We start from the raw sequence: 18880 nt of genomic DNA on the forward strand, positions 1-18880 counted from the left end.
AAAAGAACAGGAATACTTGTGGCACCTTAGAAATTTGTTCGTCTCTAAGGCACCACAAGTACTCCTGTTCTTTTTGCGGATACAGACTACCACGGCTGCTACTCTGAAACCTGAATTTAAAAAGGAATCTATCGGGACTGAAGCTCTCATAACATCCAAAACCATCACTGGGAAGGAAAACACACAAACGCTGTGACCCAAACAAGGAATTTAAAACAAAAATGAACAATATTCAACTGGTTTTAGATGACAAAAGAAGCAGCACAATTACTGGTATTAGAAGTTGCAGCCGGCAGGCAAATACTCAGCATGTCTTGAATAAATAAGCTTCTGTAAAGAGAATGGGTTCCTTCTCCAGGTCAGAAATTACACTTGTAATTAAACACCACTGGTTATTCTGCATATGAAATGTTCAACACTTTAGACCTTTATTGCTGGATTTTACTGACCAGGCATGTGTATTCTGAAGGCAAGATGACTGAATACTATAAAAAAGAAACCCAACCATTTCATTTTAATTACTAAACTTGTGTTTTTATGTCTTGAGCCAAATTCGTCCCTGGTGTAGCTCAACTGTAGTCAGTCAGAATGGCCCATCTTTGCCATCACCTGTCTTATATAATTAAAGATGCTGCTGGCTAAATGAAACATATGGAAGTGAAAAATCGTTGTCTGTAAAGTGATATGCCATGATACCATCTTGCTTGTGTCAGGGTTGGACTAGCGAATAAGACATAAGGTTAGATTTTGGTAGAAAGGCAAGAGGGCTCCAACTGTTTTTTAGCAATTAAACATTACCAAGGCATTTGAACAAGAGAATAAATTAAGGAACATCTCCCAAAATCTCATTTATTTCTTAGTATATCTTAGCCTGCACTTCTAAACATTTATTGAAAATATCTATAATACATGAGTATCAATGATAGTACAACTGGCTGGCATTAGCTGTTAGTTAGGCCAGGCACAGCAAAAGGTTCAATCGCGGCTGGAGATAGTCATAGGACAACAAAAACCTTTTTTCTATAATCCGAATGATTATCCAAATCTCACTTATAGAACTCTGCCCACTGACATGCAATTCAGCTAGAGTTTATTAGTAAAAATCTTGATTAATTGGAGTTCTGCAATTCCAACATGTGTCAATAAGGAAACTGAACAAGACACGAACTCCAACTTTTTTACTATGGAAAAAACAATACAAGGCAACATTTCAAAACAAAAGGAATCTCAAACTGCAGTAAAAGGCAGAAGTAGGGATGATATAACCCCAAAATTGAACGTATGCCCACCATGTAATAACAAAATGAGGCAATTATAATATTAGTCTTGCAGGAAAGAGACATTGTGGACCTATTTCAGAGTAGCAACCGTGTTACTCTGTGTCCGCAAAAAGAACAGGAGTACTTGTGGCACCTCAGAGAATAACAAATTTATTAGAGCATAAGCTTTCGTGGGCTACAGCCCACTTCTTCGGATGCATATAGAATGGAACATATATTGAGGAGATATATATATACACACATACAGAGAGCATGAACAGGTGGGAATTGTCTTACCAACTCTGAGAGACCAATTAAGTAAGAGGGAAAAAAACTTTTGAAGTGATAATCAAGCTAGCCCAGTACAGACAGTTTGATAAGAAGTGTGAGAATACTTACAAGGGGAGATAGATTCAATGTTTGTAATGGCTCAGCCATTCCCAGTCCTTATTCAAGCCTAAGTTGATTGTATCTAGTTTGCATATCAATTCCAGCTCAGCAGTCTCTCGTTGGAGTCTGTTTTTGAAGCTTTTCTGTTGTAAAATAGCCACCCGCGGGTCTGTCATTGAATGACCAGACAGGTTAAAGTGTTCTCCCACTGGTTTTTGAGTATTATGATTCCTGATGTCAGATTTGTGTCCATTAATTCTTTTGCGGAGAGACTGTCCGGTTTGGCCAATGTACATGGCAGAGGGGTATTGCTGGCACATGATGTCATATATCACATTGGTAGATGTGCAGGTGAACGAGCCCCTGATGGTATGGCTGATGTGATTAGGTCCTATGATGATGTCACTTGAATAGATATGTGGACAGAGTTGGCATCGGGCTTTGTTGCAAGGATAGGTTCCTGGGTCAGTGTTTTTGTTCAGTGATGTGTGGTTACTGGTGAGTATTTGCTTCAGGTTGGGGGGTTGTCTGTAAGCGAGGACAGGTCTGTCTCCCAGGATCTGTGAGAGTGAGGGATCATCTTTCAGGATAGGTTGTAGATCTTTGATGACCTGTTCATGCTCTCTGTATGTGTGTGTCTATATCTCCTCAATATATGTTCCATTCTATATGCATCCGAAGAAGTGGGCTGTAGCCCACAAAAGCTTATGCTCTAATAAATTTGTTAGTTTCTAAGGTGCCACAAGTACTCCTGTTCTTAGTGTGGACCTAGTCTTGTTCCCATTGAAACCAGTTGGAGTTTTGTCATTAACTTAATGGGACTAGATTTGGCTCTGTATCTTTAAAATAGCAACTGAGAATTGGCTAATGAGGTAACAAAAGAGACCAGGAGGAAAGTTGTGTTTTTCAACTAGGATTACAGTTACTTCTCATTTTCAGAGGCCTGCGCTTTTAAATGACCCAATAGCAATGACTGGGGCTGTAGTTAACTTTAACTTTTATGCTTTTGCAAGATGTCATCCATAGTTCATTACATGTTAAAAGACCAGTAAGGGTTAATAGAAGGAAGTTCGGAGGGCAGCCTAGAACTGTCAGTGTGGGGCCCACAGTAGGTATTATCTCATATAGAATGGGGTTTATAAGACGACCCTTGCAATGTGTTAACACAACAAAGCAAACTAGGTCCCTGATCCTGCAAAGACTTATGCACACGCTTTTCACTTTACTTAGTGCATAGTTCCATTTGATGCTTGACAAGTTTTTTCCTTTCCATTCTAGTTTGTTCCATGTCATTTTTCTCCTAATTAATTGCCTATATTTTTCTTTAATTGTCTGTTTCCCTTGATTTTGTTTTAAGCAGATGACACTCCTGCTAGTGGTGCTGATATCACTTTTCATCTTCAAACAATCCTCCTTCACTTCTCTGAAGCAGGCATGACGGTGTGATTTCCATTTCATGGATAAGGAACATAAGGCAGACCCTAAATGACTTCCTGAAGGCCACAGAAGGGATCCCTGTTAGGTCAGTGCTCAGAAGTTCCTGAATTCCAGTCTTCTGCTTAGACCGTTGGATCATGCCACTCGCTCTCTCTGAAACCCCAGGTCAGATGCACACAAACAGGTACAGATTTACTTGTTTCCTTACAGGCCTAGTGTAAACTATGATTTAAAGATCTCTCCCCATAGGCTTTAACTCAGTCAGTTTAGGACATGTTAAAAAGTCAGTGTGTCTTGTCGATGCTGGACCAGATGTATTGGTTAACATGGGCCAACATCACACCTTTAAATTCTAGTCAACACAGGACCACAGAGGGGTGGGATACGATATGTAGGATAACTACACTCTTAAGTGGGTGCTCATCCCATATGGAATCTTTGGACTCCAGGCTATTCATGTACTGCATAGCACTCATGCTGGCAGCCATCTCTAGAGTCTTTATTTCACAAACTTCCAGCTTCCTCTCGACTATGTGGAGCTGCAGAAGATTCAGATTTTTCCCACTTAAGGAGACAGTACACTATTCCCTGATCATTAAATGTTCCTTACCATTTGTTGGGTGTGCCAAACATCTCGGTTTTTTCTAAACAAATTTAAGTCCAATCATAGCCCCACTCCACAACCTATACAACTGGCCATGCTTAGGATAGTCCCCCTGGAGCAAAGAGAGGGGAGAAAATCTCCCTCTGTTTCCCAGATTGCAGAGCCGCTCCAGGGCCACACTAGAGCAGCCTCTGTTAGTTTGACATCTGTAATATGCAAGGTCTTAGAAAAATTTTTGAAGGAGAAAGTAGTTAAGGATGTTGAGGTCAACGGTAATTGAGACAAAATACAACATGGTTTTACAAAAGGTAGATCGTGCCAGACCAACCTGATCTCCTTCTTTGAGAAGGCAACAGATTTTTTTAAACAAAGGAAACACAGTGGATCTAATTTACCTTGATTTCAGTAAGGCATTTGATACGGTTCCACATAGGGAATTATTAGTTAAATTGGAAAAGATGGGGATCAATATGAAAAATTAAAGGTGGATAAGGAACTGGTTAAAGGGGAGACTACAATGAATCATACTGAAAGGTGAACTGTCAGGCTGGAGGAAGGTTACTAGTGGAGTCCCTCAGGGATTGGTTTTGGGACCAATCTTATTTAATCTTTTTATTACTGACCTTGGCACAAAAAGTGGGAGTGTGCTAATAAAGTTTGCGGATGACACAAAGCTGGGAGGTATTGCCAATACAGAAAAGGACCAGGATATCTTACAGGAAGATCTGGATGACCTTGTAAACTGGAGTAATAGTAATAGGATGAAATTTAATAGTGAAAAGTGCAAGGTCATGCATTTAGGGATTAATAACAAGAATTTTTGTTATAAGATGGGGAGCCATCAGTTGGAAGTAACAGAGGAGGAGAAGGACCTCGGAGTATTGGTTGATCACAGGATGACTATCAGCCGCCAATGTGATATGGCCGTGAAAAAAGCTAATGCAGTCTTGGGATGCATCAGGCGAGGTATTTCTAGTAGAGATAAGGAGTTGTTAGTACTGTTATAAAAGGCACTGGTGACACCTCATCTGGAATACTGGTCTCCCATGTTTGGTCTCCCATGTTCTGGTCTCCCATGTTTGAGAAGGATGAATTCAAACTGGAACAGGTACAGAGAAGGGCTACTAGGATGTTCTGAGGAATGGAAAACCTGTTTTATGAAAGGAGACTCAAAGAGCGTGGCTTGTTTAGCCTAACCAAAAGAAGGCTGAGGGGAGATATGATTGCTCTCTATAAATATATCAAAGGGATAAATATCAGGGAGGGAGAGGAATTATTTAAGCTCAGTACCAATGTGAACACAAGAATAAATGGATATAAACTGGCCATCAGGAAGTTTAGACTTGAAATTAGACGAAAGTTTCTAACCATCAGAGGAGTGAAGTTCTGGAATAGCCTTCCAAGGGGAGCAGTGGGGGCAAAAGACATATCTGGCTTCAAGACTAAGCTTGATAAGTTTATGGAGGGGATGGTATGATGGGATAGCCTAATTTTGACAATTGATCTTGGACTATTAGCGGTAAATATGCCCAATGGCCTGTGATGGGATGTTAGATGGGGTAGGGTCTAAGTTACTACAGATAATTCTTTCCTGGGTGTTTGGCTGGTGAGTCTGGTGAGTCTGACTCCTGTGTCTCCACTCCACAGCTGGGGAGAATGACCAGTTATCCTCACCTGCCTCTCCCCTAAATACTCCAGAGCACAGATCCATGGTGTGTGGATCCTCTGTGCAGGAGTTGGGAATTCTGTCCCCTTTCCTGAGAAGTGGAAACACATTGGTTCCACTTCCTTACAGAGACTCTGGCATAATATGTTCAGATACAGGATAAGTAGGGTTTGCCCCGTGCCCCCCCTTTTTTTTAAACACATACCATTGCGTACCTTGCTTTCACTGACTGCTTTGGACTCTTAAAATGCTTAGGAAATGTCTATGGAAATAGTTAATTTCTCCCTCCCACGCTCTTCACATTACAGAGGGAGAAATGTCGAAAAACTACAACTCACCCAAACGTTTTTGTAACGATCCTGTGCTTTGTTTTAACTGTAAAATGTAAATCTGTTCCTCTTTAGTGATACTGTACAGAAATCTCAGTGGACATTTTTCCTGCTTCTAACTGATCTACTTTCTTTCATAATGATAAATGGTTGGGCAGGTGGGGAGGGGGAAACTACTCTTCAAACTGGTTGCTTTTTAAAAGGACAGGAAGGAGGAATGGTGATGCATATAAAACAGAATCTCTGTTTATAGGGCTGCGGCACTGATATTTTTATCTTCCTGACCTTTCATGGCTCTTGTGAGGAAGCCTTGGACAAAGATGTCTAATCAGCTAAGACAGTCACTGTGGTACTTTGGTCTCCTGTTTAAATTGAATTGATTACCAATCCCCACTTCCATTTTCTTCTGTATCCAGTTGCTTAGTAGCTGTCACCTTTACCATTCCATGCTGACTGGTTCACATTACTTTAGATACATAGTGCAAGTTCATCACCTTTCCAGGATGTCTCCTGATTGATTCCTTATGTCTTGTAGAGACCTGCTCTATATTTTCAGGCTGAAATAAGTTGCTTTAGGTGTTTTCCAGGAGTTGTAATATTTTTTATCAATGTTTGAGGCTACTCTTTTTTGTGTATTGTGCATTTTTATTTATATGCAGTAAACTGATTTAAGTTCAGGGTTTCGCTGTGTGTGTAAACCCCATTAGCAAAAAGACAGATGCAATGAAAATGAGTTATACATAACAATGTGTGATTTTGCCCTTCATCAAAGGCCTTATACCCTGTGCCTTGCATGTCAATGTCCTACTGCACATCCCAGGGCTAGTGCCTCCGTGAAAGATATGGGTTTGGACTTGTTGATCAGGCTCTTCATTTTTATTTTCATGCCATACTCAAGTAAGTCTATGGGAGCTTTCTCATTGACTTCAATGGAAGAAAGACTGGGCCCTTTTATATCTGCCAAGCACTTAAAGGTGGGATACTCTCTGGCTGCAAGTTGAAGTTAGACACATTCATCAGACTGGAAATAATATGTACATTTTTAAGTGAGTAAACCTTGGAACAATTAACCAAGGGACAAGGTAGATTCTCTGTCAATGGCAACTTTTAAATCAACTTTTAAACTTTGTTTTTCTTTAAGATATGCTCTAGTTCAAAAGGAACTATGGCCAGTCTTGAACTGGAAGACAGACCGGATGATCACAGTTGTCCCTTCTGGCAATGGACTCAATTAATGTAAGTAGGATTTATTTTTGTTTGGAATATCAGATACACCAAAAAACTTGTTGTTCTTTGCCTGTTGTTCTCTGTGAAGGGTTTTATCAAAGGCTTCTTTAACTCCACAAGAGCGGCGTCTAAGGCTTTGTCTACACACAATCTTGGACTGGTTTAATTAAACCAGTTTAGTTAAGACAGTGCATAGTCCTATATGGTCACTATAGCTGGTCAAATGTTTTCATTCAAAATGTTTTGACAAAAAATACTTTTTTTTTTCCCAAAATAGAAATTTTGCTGGGAAATGTTTGGTTTTTTGCCAAATCAATTTTTAGCTAAAAATTGAAATATTTTCATTGCTGAACAATTTTTTAAAATGCTGTGGGTTTTGGGGGCAAAATCCTGTTGCTTTTTGCAGATAGATTTTGGGGGGGGGAGGAATTTTTTGTCAACTTCTGTCACAATCTGCTCTAGTGGCTACTTGTTTTGATTTGAGTGGGTTATTTTGGTTTATGTTAAACAGGTTCCTAATTGACTTAAACTAAACCAAAATAAGCCTGGTTTAAATCACAATAATGATGTCAGGCTTTTGCATTAATTAAACTAAATAAAACAGTTTTAAAAATCACACTTCAAGTTAAACGAGTGCAATTCTCCAGGTATACAATCCCTGAGGTTGAAGATAAATGGCAACCAGATTATGCTGATCCTTTATAGTTCCCACTTCTTAGTGACGTCAGTCCCTTTCCACTTACCTGGTACTCCTCTTACAGCTGGCTATCTGCTTACAATCTTAAAACAAAAAGCAGAACTAGGATGCAAAATCCACCACTAAGCATGAGAGGCTGATCTCTTAAGAAGTCGGAAAGGTGTGTTTTAGATTCCATTTGATTATCTGACTCCACAGCTTGAGTCTTTCTAAAAGAGACACAACGGCCCCTGACTCTCACATGACAGTGTCTTGCTACGATTAATATACATTCTTTATTGAATGGGACCCTTTGTCTTAGTGTTCTCCATGTTCCCCCTTTTTTAATAAATTGACAATATAACTTGTGGAGGGGGAGATACATTTTAAATCCTTATTTTCCTCACCAGCAAGTTGGCCATGTTGCGATTTCCCTGAAATCTTCAAGCGCTCTTAGAGCTCCATCCAGCAAAGTCTCAGTACTTTCTTCCCACCTGGCATTCAAATGAATTCAGCATGTTACAGGAGGTACTGAGCACTTCCCTGGATCAGGCCCTTATTTTCTAAAACTGTCATCTCTTGCTGTTCAAAGACCAGTAGGGAATCTCGACTGGCTAATGAAGAGATGACTTTTCTTCCTAATGGAATGTTCCACTCTAACCATCCCACCAGGGGAGTTCTCATCTTCAAAAGAAACATTTTTTCTAAACAAGCTGCAAAAAGAATTATTTAATGACATCATAAATTAAGACGGAGAGGCCCAAATCTTCCAAACTGTAGAGACACATTTAAGCCTGGAAAAAAACATTGGGTGTGTGTATATGCCAAAAACACCCCAGTTATTCCAGCTTTAGGCCTCTGTCAAGTATGCGAGCTGCCAGTGATCCCAGACTAGTGGTTTTTCTGGCATGAATTAATTTTAGCTTGTTTAATTTCTGACATTTGTATCAATTTGTAGACTAAGTAAGTAATACTAATATATTTAGAGTGAGGGCCAAATTCAGAGTTGGCATGAGCACTATTCAAAGCAGTGGAACTCAGCCCAACTTGCTTCAACATCACATTTTGACCCCAACCTTTAAAAAAAAACATACTTCCACTGATACTAATGGGAATTATGCATAGGTTATTAATGTCTCAATGAACAACAGACTCTAGTACGTATCCAGCTTTTTTCCAACCCCTCTCAATGTTTGCTTTAATGTAAGCCCCTACAGAAGAAGTTTGAAAGCCTTATTTCCACACTGCTCATCTTCCAAATATTGTAGGACTTTTCAACCTTAGGTTAATCTTGTACCCCATTCCCCAGCACAGTAGCACACTTATAGGGCTATTTGTTCAAGTCCTTTACAACAAGTCCCAGTGCATTGAATGTAACAGGAGGCAGGTAACTGGTTTTAAAATGGAAAGGATAACTGTTCAGGGGAAGGGCACTATTTCTACCAAAAGAAAAGGAGATGATGTATCTAATCTATAGAGATATATCTATATTAAGATATATATAATTTGTAAAACAGGCAAAAGAATCCAGAATAGATGGTCACTGGGACTGCAGGCTCATGGCCCCATAAATTTTAGGAAGGGGTGGCAGCACCAGTCTCTTCTAGTGTTGCCTCACTGTCACTATGACAAATGAAAATGTGTACTTCAGCCTCTGTCCAGTGACACCTGTTACCTTTTTCCCCCTTAAGTCTTGAGATGTTGCTTTTAATTATAAATGTCATTTAAACATGTAAAGATGCACCATTTTGGTGCTTTTATTTTGCAGGCAGGGTAAGGATTCTTCTCAACATGAGTGCTTTGCAGCATGGTCTATCACTATCAACTTGTTTCTAGAGCTTGAGTGTCTCCATTTAAAAACAAAAACAACAAAAAAAACCTTGAAATAGGCAATTGAAATATTATTGAGTGGCTGTGAGCTGGTAAAAAGGTCAAGCATGCAAAAGAGTAAGATTTATATTAGGACAGAGGGAAAGATCAGATGTCCAATGACTCACCACAGCACATTTTATACTAATTATTGAAATGCACCCAGAGACAGTTTATAGTAATAAAATGGCTTTATGTTCTGATATGTAAAATAAAATGTCCATGCTATGTAACAAAACATTTAAAAATTCCACACCACCTGTATCTAATGTGGTTTCATCTGTGGTATATATGTCTTTTGTCTAACCAATTCTTAGTTTTTACAGCAAGTGTGTAATTAAAAAAATCTTAAATAATGTCTTTCAAAAAAAAAACCCTTTCAACATTCATTTTTATTAAGTATTTCATTTGTAAAAAGCAAAGCTGAATTGGACAGGTGGCCTGCATTTGTGATATATATTTTTATATATATAAATAGCTATTCAGCATGCAAAAATTGTAGTGATTTCCCAAATCTGATTACAAAATCCACACATACTGTCTGTTGAATGCGGTATATATGAATGTCCTGGCTAAAAATAACCTTCACTTCAGTGCCCTCGGGCTTGTCTAGCTTAAACGTCTTCATCAATCTCTCCTCATTGGAATGGATTCAGAAAAGAGCAGAAGTGACTTAATTTTTTTTTATTTTTTTAGCCCTCCACCTATTCATTGATTGCTTGGCAAACAGGACCAAATTGCGTACTCCTTAATTGAACCAAACTCCCAATATTATTTTTATGTTTCCTTCTATTTGTTCTACAGTAACAGCTGGTGGTCCTGCATAGGACTGGAGACCTAATGTGGTGTATATACATAGAAAAAGATGCAATTCCTTCCCAATAAAACTATTCAGTTGAAATCAGTGGGAGTTTTGTTTAATAAAGAATGCAGAATTTCCCCCCTAAGTGTCCATGTCTCGTAATGGCTGGGTTTTTTTGTTTGTTTGGATGAATGAATTCTTGCAGGCCTTTGATAATTGAAGGAGGTATCCTTCCATTTGTCACCTGAAAATAATTCCACAGTAAAAATATTAGCAACAAATATATTGGTCACAGCTTTTCACACCTCCACTGATACTTTAATTAAAATGTGTGTGTGTGGGGGGGGGGAATTGGTTCACTGTCTCCACTGTCCTGAAAACAACTCCCTTCAGTTCAGTGCAAATAAAATGAGTTGTTTTTTTTAATAGAATATTAGGGTTGGAAGGGACCTCAGGAGGTCATCTAGTCCAACCCCATCCTCAAAGCAGGACCAATCCCCAGATCCCTCAAGGATTGAACTCCCAACCCTGGGTTTAGCAGGCCAATGCTCAAACCACTGAGCTATCCCTCCCCACCTATTTAGAGGCTATTACACTGTGAAATAGTGGGAATGGTGGAAACCCCATTTCTAAAGCCATTTAAAACTAGACTGGACAAATCTCAAGCCATTATGGTGCAGTGTCTGGGAGAAACAGAACCAAGAAGCCGATGACATGGGTTCTGTTCCTAGTTCTCCAATTGGCTTCTTACGTATGCAGCCTCAGGGCAAGTCACTTCACTGAGATTCTGCTTCCCCAGCTATAAGGGGCTAATAATGCTTATCCACTGCTGAGGATAGAAACAGTCCTAGATGAAAAGAGCTATGACTTGCAGACATTGGATTACAATTGATGGTTTTGTCTTTAAGTGTTATAAGCCCCATAAACTAAGGGTAATAATTTCCCCCAAAATCTGCTGTTTTAAACAAAGGAAAAGGACCAGCCACGTCACATTTTAGTCATTCGGACAGTCCTTAGAGGGCTAGTAGGACTGAATTAATTTAGAAGAGATTGGTGAATCCAGGCCATTGAGTCAAGAGTTACTTTGTACAGAATTGTCTATGGGTAAAGATACAAACGCCTCATACACACACACCCCCTTTGGAAATGTGCATGTGTGTAGGTTTCACTGAAGTGCAAGTTACCCACAGGAATTAACACTGAAGTAACATTGTTCAGGAGCAGTAAAACTAGCTGTTTTGTTACTTAGATAGTAGAATCATCCATCAGTCCAGTTTTCCACAGTCCCCATTCCTGAATGGTATGGTAATGAAGATTCCCTCGAGAGTGAAAAGCTTTGTGAGTACAGAAATTCGTTTGCTGTGTTTAAGTGCGGAGATGGGGGCTTCCTCTCGCAAACAGATGGGTGCACTCTTTCCCTCGGGAAGGATGAAGGAGGAACTCGCTCCCGAACCTGAGACTGGGACAGTTGATTGTAGACACTGAAGGGGCTATTACCTGGTGGTTGTGAGCTTTGACTTGTGATAGAGGGGAGTCTTGGCATCATGGTGGTGGTTGTAAAATGAGCAGGGAAAGGCTGATAAGGCACAGTTTCCATTGTCTGAACGCTGTAGCTGGTGTAAGGTGCAACAGAAGTCCACATATTGCAGCTCAAAGGGGGAGGGGGAGGAGGCGGCAAGTCATCGACTGTTGAGACACCTGCGATTTCAGCCCCAGAACCTGAGTACATACAAGCTTCCCTAGGTGTCACCTCACTGCAATAGGAAGGACTTAACATTTGCTGGTCATATGGAGGTGGCGAACGAAAATAATGATCTTCTCCTACAGCTGAGGAGGCTTCCAGATAGGAGCGTTTGCAGGGCAGGTCTAAATGCCGAGCACTTTCTGTAAACAAAGAAATAAGCATTGAGGGAAAGGTTTCCAGTGTAACACATTACATTGTCAAGCCCTCGAAAAGCTTATGGATTCACCTTAAAAGCATGTGAATCTTACAGTCATTTTACTAGGTTACTGGCATTGTTATTCAGGCGAATCCAGTTAAGCTACTTAATTTTGAAAAACAATATTTAATATTAAAAAGGCATTACACTGTTAATGTTAGTCTAATCCAATCGGCCTTAAAGCATTTTTCGGCTACGTTTATCAGCTTAAATAAGTGATCTGGGTTACTACTTTTACAGCCAGAGATTACTTTTCATTCATCCAGATAACTGAGGACCACGACGCTTTTGACAAATTCAAGAAGTCTTTTTAAATGTCTTATCGCAACCTTTCTTCCTGTCCTCACAAAAATGACTATACATTTACCAGGTATTCACGTCAAAGGCTGCAGAAATATTTCAAGATAAAGCCAAGGGAAAGTGCTCTGGTAAGGATTTCTGCTATGTGCTAGAGACGCTGTCTCTTTCAATTGACTTTGTATGTTGTTTACAGGCATTCTATCATTAGGAGCTATTTACTGTAGGAGAAGCAGCAACTCTACCAGCGGATTGCTATTATTAAAGTTTTGCATTGCAGTTCTTATTACCTGTGTCTTCACCAAGGCTGAGATTAATTAGCAGCAAATGAGACATGGTAGTATAAGGATTTTTCTCAGCAAAGCCCTTCCATTTAATTTAAAAACAAAAGAATCTGACATGATCTCATCTGATACTGGTCTGAAGGGAGCAGTGTGTACTTAAAAGCTGGTTACATTTAAAAACTGGCTCAGTGGGCAAAGAAAATGTCTACAGCTAGCTTCTGTAATCAAAAATAGACAGACGTTAACAAACTTACTAAAGGCTTGATTCTGAAAAGTGCTGAGCATGTACAACTCCCCATAATCTCACTGGCAGTTGGAGGAGCTCAGCACATTTCAGGATCAGGCCTCAGTTGCATAAAGTTTCTGATTACATAGACATATGTAACTGTTTGTAATTGAATGTATAATTTACCAACAGAATCTCACTCCTTTAGACACACGCCATGATGCTCTGCTTTGCTTGTTTGCTCTAGTTTAGGGCCTAAGTCGGTCTTTTTTGGGGTGGGGGGGAGGGGCGCTATAGGGTAATAAGCACTACTCTCAATAGTGTTTGCAGGATCAGGACTTAGATCTAATCCCCAGCCCACCGGAATCCGCGGAAAGACTTGCACTGAGCTTTGCATCAGGCTCTTTAGGGTGGCAAATGAGATTAACCACTGTGGCACTATAGAAGTGATATATAATAAATCACTTATGGCACTATCCTGTCACCTTTCTGATGACATGAATTTTATTCCATGAGTAGTACTGTGTTTCTTTCAATGAGACTCTTCACCCGAACTACTCAGTGTGAGTAAAGGTGGTAGCTGAGTCCCTAGTGTGTCATAATAGTTGTTTCTAGATTCTCCTTTGGTGCACTTCACTGAACACGTTTAAAGTGCAGAGACAAATGGCAACTTTACGCACAGATTTAGAGTACAAATGAATTAGCTTGTCGGCTATATTTTGAGCTCAGATAATTTAGAACTTGAATTTCCTACATTTAAAATATTGTATCATGAATATTGACATCCAAAATATCACTTCCCTTAGCACCTTAGCATTGTTCTCAGGGCCTGATCCTACAAGGGCCTGTATACTCGGGCAAACCACTGAGCATTCATAACTTGCAATGAAGACAGCAGAGCACCTTGACAGATTGTACTCAAAATACTATCCAAATCAGAAGTTCCACCGGTGCTTTGCACAGCACAGCTCTCCTGGCCCTGGAGAGACAGGAAAAGGTGCCAAAGAATCTACTAGGGTGTTTTGTTTTGTATATGGAGGAAGATCTATAAAGGTCTGTTACCTCTTCTTTTCAGGCAGTGATAAAAGAGCCCTGAATCTCTCTGTGCTGTGAAGGTGTTGAGTGGTAGATCTTGAGTATCGGAAGCAGCAAACGGCATATGAGCACCATTCTCATACTGATAATGCTGAAGGGTCTGGTGATTCCCATGGAGTGGGTTGACATCTGTTTTTGTTGAAAGCTGGCCATGAGTGGAAACCAACCTCTGCCTCATGATGCTTTTGGAAATCACTGGATATTCTTTGCTGCAGGCGAGAAAAGTTATTTACTAGTTAGATAGCGGGCAGCCCTTGCAGGACAAAATACTACTACTTTAGCATTCCTATAGCACCTTGCAGCCAAGGATTTCAAGGCATTTTACTAAACAAAAATAAATTAACCAAGTTTCACAACCACTGTGTGGCAGTAGATGAGTATTATAGTAACTATCACAGGTTGAGCCACAGAGTGGTGGAGACTTGTGCAAATTGGTGGCCGAGCCAGGCTTAGAACGCTGGAGCCCCTTGCTCCTACTCATTAGCCTACATTTGCTCTCCCAAAGCCCTGTTACCATAGCGTATTGGATTGGAACAAAACCCCCCCTGAATGCATTTCATACATCCATACCCACACATTGCATCAGTGCCCTCTGATGGCAGAGGTTAGAACTAGATACTGTACTCTAAACAGCTGCCATCTCATTGCCCTTTTTATCCATACCTTTGTAGCCGTGCCACACGCAAATCGCTGTCATCGCTTCCCCTGAATCCCTTGGCAAATGGGTTGTTTTCAATTTTCAGCTGGGTTATCTTTAAAAGAATGAAACAAAACAGGAGTCCGTCAATAGTGTCTCAGAACCACACGTAGGGTTGGGGGACTAGGTTTGTAGATCTGAAAAGATGCATGTAAAAAAGCATCATCCAGTGGCATTCAGCGTCTACTTCCTGCACCGCTTCAGTCACCTAAAGATGCTACAGCGGAAGGGGCTGGATCAGTTGAAAATCAGAGAGGCCTGAGCTGCAAAGTTTGGGTCTAGAGCTGAACTTTCCCAAAAGGCCTTTTTTATCTTATTGTCCAGGGTTGAAGGCAGGAGGTTTGGGCTTGAGATAAGGGCACAGTGAGGACTGACAGTTTTTATTCAGTGCTATCATTAGGGAAAATGTACCTTTTGTGGCCTAAAGTAAAGGTCTTCAGAACAGAGACCTGGGTGGAGAGCCGCCACCCACCCCTTTTAAACCATCTTCCCCGACCCCAGGCAGTGTCTTCTAGCCCCTTCCCTTATGGCTGAGAAGAATTACTACTGCTTTATAGTCACTATTGCTCAGAAATACACTAGCCTTTCCAGAGACTAAGTCCACCACAGTGATCCAAACCCCTCCCCTGAGATCAATTTCTATAACTTCATGAAAATTTTGCAAAAAAAAAAACAAAAAAAACAAATCAATCACACACACTAGGGGAAGTTATAGGGCCGTGGGTAAAGTTTCATTTAAAAATATTCATTAGTTTCACCCCTCAAAAAACACAAGTAAACAAGCCTCTTCTCTCATTCCCCCCTCTCCCTCCGCAAACACACAGCTGAAATTAAAACCGCACACAAAAGTCATAGGAAAGAGTGTTGGGTTGCAGGGTATTCTCTAAACTATGTTCTCTTTTAACAAACGATTTTTGTGGAGAATATGGGAAGGGTTTCAGAAGCTGGGAAATTTCACATTAACACTCAGCTAAGTAGAAAAAGCAGAGCAGATCCACCAAATCCCCTTAAGACCTTAGTAATAACTTCAGTCTCTTTTATAAACTATATGTACACAGAAATCACTTCACCCACCCTATAATGCAGATATGCAGAAACATACCCTGCAATCTAACACGTGCACAGCACCACTACCCAACTGATTAGTGAAGAGGAGCTACAGGAAGATTTTATGGAGACAGACTAGAGTTACCAAAGGTGATCACTCTTTCCCCCCTACCCTTGAGAATAGTGCTATGGAATCGTTAAGGCTCAGAAATGATCAGGACCTCAGTTTTATTTCTCAAGAAAAAGGGCATCTCCCATAGCACAATGCTGGGCCAAGCCCACCTCTGGGGAAAAGAACACAAAAATCCAAAGATGAAGGTCAAACGGGACCATTATGGTCATCTACACTGCTGTAACACAGGCCTTAAACTTTCACTTGGTAATTTCTTCAGCAAGCAGACTGTGGTTGTGCTAGAACATCTCTTTAAGACCGACAGCTGAGTGAAAGGCTTCAAGTGATTGCAATTCCACCAGCATTATTTTCCCATTGTTCTAATTGTGTTTCAATAGCTATGGAGTCACCTAATCTACGTCTTACAGCACCTGGCGTTTTCCTTGGTGACCCCACGCAGGCTTACTTTCTAAACTCACACTTGATGATGAAACTCCAGGTGATACACCCAAGCAATTGCACCTTTAGATCTGGAGTCTTGTCACTGATGTTAGTTGTTTGTCTCAGCACCTCTGTGACTTACAGTAATCACTTGGACTTTTAGAAAAATACCACAACCCATAGAGTTCAACTTTTTCAGGCAGGAGCACTAAAAGTGCTACACAAGCTGTGTGGTTGTTTTCACATTTTTTTTTGCTCGGGTTGCTAAAACCATAACCACCAGCAAGTAGACTGAGGCTTTTCAGTTTACAAAGGCATGCTTCTGCCCCCTTGTAGTTCAACGGCAGCAAAGCCACAATTTTAACTTAATTAAAAATGAGCATAACCTGGATTTGCCAAAGATATTTGTAAAAACAGGGCTTTGATGAAAGAAAAAATGGACCAGACTTGGAGCTGTTAAACTCAGAATAACGCTATTGCCTTCCCAGGGTTTACACCATTGTAACTTGGGGGGGGGAAAGGACGGGGACACACACACACAAAAAAAAAAAAAACACCACTCATGGCCTCAGAGCCCATCTCAACTGATTTAGGCTCACGCTGCAGAGCTAAAAATAGTAGTGTAGATTTTTGGACTTGGACTGGTTTCTGAGACATCGCAAGCGTGAATCACTTAACCTGCCCCTGGAGGTGGTTTTTTTTGAAAATTTTACCCATAGTCTGAGCAGAGAGGGGTTTACCCCAAAGTCATCTGGCAGTAACTTTCATGCCAATACCTTAAATATTTCCTCAAGGAACAATAAAACTCCTTATACAACACACGGCGAGCAGCTTTGTGGGTGCATGCATACATCCAGCAGGTCATGCAAAGAAGGCTGCCTTGCATGGGAAAGAGCTTTTAATAACTTTCCTACTGATTTGAAGCAGCCCCTGGAGCACTGACACTCAAACCACTTTGGTTAATACCAACTTTAAGGGACTCTGAAGATGTGGGGGCAGCAAACATGTCAAAGTAGTTGTGGGGCGGGGCCTGGGCCTGCTGCTGCTTAGTCAATGGCACAACTCCCAATGATTTCAGTAGGAGTAAGGTAGAGCTCACAATGTCATCTCCGGGTTTATTGCACCATCCCAGGCCTCAGGAGCTCCTCTCTTGTGATTCACATGTAACAAGATACCAAGGAAATAAAAATATCTAAGAAATATTGACTGAATGCTAAACAACTGTGAATTACAAGGCTATAAAGCTTTCATCCGTGATGTCCTCACTTGCATTAGGGCTTGCAGTTCACACTTCCTAGTTGGTCTTTCTAGATTTCCTCCTCTTCCCTGCCCCCACAAACAACACTTGAATCTTATCAGGGTTTTTCCCACAGTCTTTTCATTTTTCTGCTTCCCCTCATCTATGTTCTTGGATTCTCCGGCTGTCTCCTGAGTTTCCCCTCTGGTAATAAAGTTCAGTTGCCTCATCAAGTTTCCCCACAATCCTCTCAATCTCTGCATTTATTTACTCTCCCTGCCCCTGCTGTAATCTTCTCTCAATTCTCTTGCTTTTGTGCACCCTTTGTTTCTTCCTGCTGTTCACCCTGAAGCTCATAGTGGTAGCCTTCCAAGGTGACCTCTTCCAAGTCCCTCTTTAAAAGTAATTTCTTAAGCCACACCATTTTTGTGCCTGATCCTTCAGTTTTTGCCTTCTACTGGTGAACATTAGCAGCTCCTTGGAGAAGAGCCCCTGTTTACGGCTGTGTTTGTCAACCCCACTGTACATCTCTAATGTTACGACAACGATGGGCCACGGTGGTGGAATCTTCGTGATGCGCTCAGGTGAAAGGCACCAACCTTTGGAAAGTAACTGTTGTCAAGGGTTGCTTTCTCTGATGCAGCATGCCTAGCCTCATCTCTTCCAGGCCCCTTCCCCTCCAAACACATAGTAACAATTCTGTGCTCCTCCTCTGCTTCCCACCCACTGAAAACTGATATTTAAAATAATTACCACCAAATTATTTTCTATCAGAATACTGACCCAGGAGCTCTGGAAGTGGGCATAAGGCATCTCTTCCCAAAGGGTGTATACATTCATACCAACTTTATACAAGTCTAAGAAATACCATAGACAGACAAACAGCCCTGCATTACTGTGCTGTTATGGTAACACAAGAGCAACACTCAACCTCGTCTCCTCATGCATTTGATTGCAAATGAAAATATGAATAATTTCCATGCGGAGGGAGTGGTAATGTGCAAAGGTTATTGATAGTTTGAAGGGAGTATACACACATACTATGGCCCTAAACTCCAGTCACTCCTACAATGTATTCTGTCTCTGACATGGGGCAGAATCCAGATAGCCACCTTAGCAGGCAGGGGCGAGTGGGAGCTGGCTAAGGATTTTCTGGCAAGTACCTGTACCATCCACCATTTGGCTCTTATTTCCAAAAATGCTGCTGTAATTAGCATCTGTACTTTCAATAACGCTTTAACAATA

The 18880-nt window shown here is 40.8% G+C and overlaps 1 protein-coding gene across 1 annotated transcript in view; it reads right to left on the reverse strand.

Moving 5' to 3' along the window:
* Positions 1-10738: 10738 nt before the first annotated feature.
* The window catches only part of TBX4 (T-box transcription factor 4), a 51535-nt gene continuing 43393 nt past the window's right edge, over positions 10739-18880 (reverse strand). The window contains exons 6-8 of the mRNA XM_034752600.1: positions 14765-14853; positions 14069-14310; positions 10739-12143 (exon numbers count right to left, since the gene is read on the reverse strand). Coding sequence (XP_034608491.1) covers positions 11518-12143; positions 14069-14310; positions 14765-14853 — 957 coding nt within the window. The 3' untranslated portion in view covers positions 10739-11517. The remainder of the gene's footprint in view (positions 12144-14068; positions 14311-14764; positions 14854-18880) is intronic.

The sequence above is a fragment of the Trachemys scripta genome, chromosome 18, assembly GCF_013100865.1.
Source record: "Trachemys scripta elegans isolate TJP31775 chromosome 18, CAS_Tse_1.0, whole genome shotgun sequence".
Classification (NCBI taxonomy): Eukaryota; Metazoa; Chordata; order Testudines; family Emydidae; genus Trachemys; species Trachemys scripta.